The sequence below is a fragment of the Tarenaya hassleriana genome, unplaced genomic scaffold, assembly GCF_000463585.1.
Source record: "Tarenaya hassleriana unplaced genomic scaffold, ASM46358v1 Cleome2, whole genome shotgun sequence".
Lineage (NCBI taxonomy): Eukaryota > Viridiplantae > Streptophyta > Magnoliopsida > Brassicales > Cleomaceae > Tarenaya > Tarenaya hassleriana.
Genome location: NW_010965372.1, coordinates 469,570 through 470,661, shown reverse-complemented (window position 1 = coordinate 470,661; position 1,092 = coordinate 469,570). Strand labels below are relative to the sequence as shown.

General features: G+C 42.6%; 1 protein-coding gene across 1 annotated transcript in view; it reads right to left on the bottom strand.

The window, feature by feature from the left end:
• Positions 1 to 747, bottom strand: part of LOC104811402 (transcription initiation factor IIF subunit beta) — a 2,514-nt gene extending 1,767 nt beyond the window's left edge. The window contains exon 1 of the mRNA XM_010538081.1: positions 426 to 747. Within this exon, the coding sequence (XP_010536383.1) occupies positions 426 to 620 (195 nt within the window). The 5' untranslated portion in view covers positions 621 to 747. The remainder of the gene's footprint in view (positions 1 to 425) is intronic.
• Between the last annotated feature and the right edge of the window lie 345 nt (positions 748 to 1,092).

Here is a 1,092-nt window from a genome sequence, read left to right as displayed (position 1 = left end):
CCGAAAAAAGCAAAAAAAAAAAGTAAAAGAACACAACCAAAACCCCCCCCCCCCCCGGGAGCTCGACAGACATCAAGAAGAAACTAGATAATGTAGTGCCGGAAAAACTTTTAATCCCTATGAGACCCCAATGCTCCAAAGAATTCGGACAGGGAAATTACCATGAAAATTACAAGAATACTGCTCAATACCAGATCCTGACCATCAAATTTGATGGTCTAGCGCCTTCCCAAAATCCCCAGCACTCCAATTTCGAGAACCCAAATCCAGAAATTTCAAATTTCAAATCTCAATTCAACAACAAGTTCCCTATCCTAGAACCTATCAGTATATATCCACTAGGTTTATATCCTCGGACAGCGACGCAACTCTAGATTCATCGAGAGGATATAAAAATTCAAAATCGAAGATGGATCTTATTATACCTCAGGTGCAGCATCCGGCCGCAGAGGATCGAGGGAGAGAACAACCTTAGCGACGGGAGGAGAATCCGATGAAGAAGTCGAAGCTGTCTGGTTCTTCCATGCCTTGGCGACGACTAAAGGACACTTCATCAACCAAACCGCTCGATCCGCTTCGCCCGTATCCAGGACATGCCCGTTGCTTCGCTCGTCTTCCATGGCACGCTTCTCTTGTCCCTCCTCCGACCCGATCTTCGTCTACTACCTATCCGAGGCTGCCGAGAAAATTTGTTATCGGAGTTTTCAGTCTTCGCGTTTTGACTAAATCCCCAAGTCCTTGCTTTCCCTGAAGCGGTGGAACATTGTCTTTGAAAGAAAAAAACACCCTAGGTTTGAGCCGAACCGGTTCGGGTCAAACCGGACCAAACCGGATCAACCGGCCCGGCTGGAGATCATGGTGTATTGGGCCATGGCCCAGATAATAATATTCGAGAAGCCCGTTAATAGAATTCTTGTGTTGTAATCTCGACGGATTTTAAATTCTGGTAATATTATTGAGATGGAGAAATATTATTGGCTTTTTAATACAATAATAAATTACGAAACATGAGATAAATGATTTTTTTTCTTCAAAATCATAATATCTTCAATACACATTACATAAATCCTCAATATTTATAATTCATACATT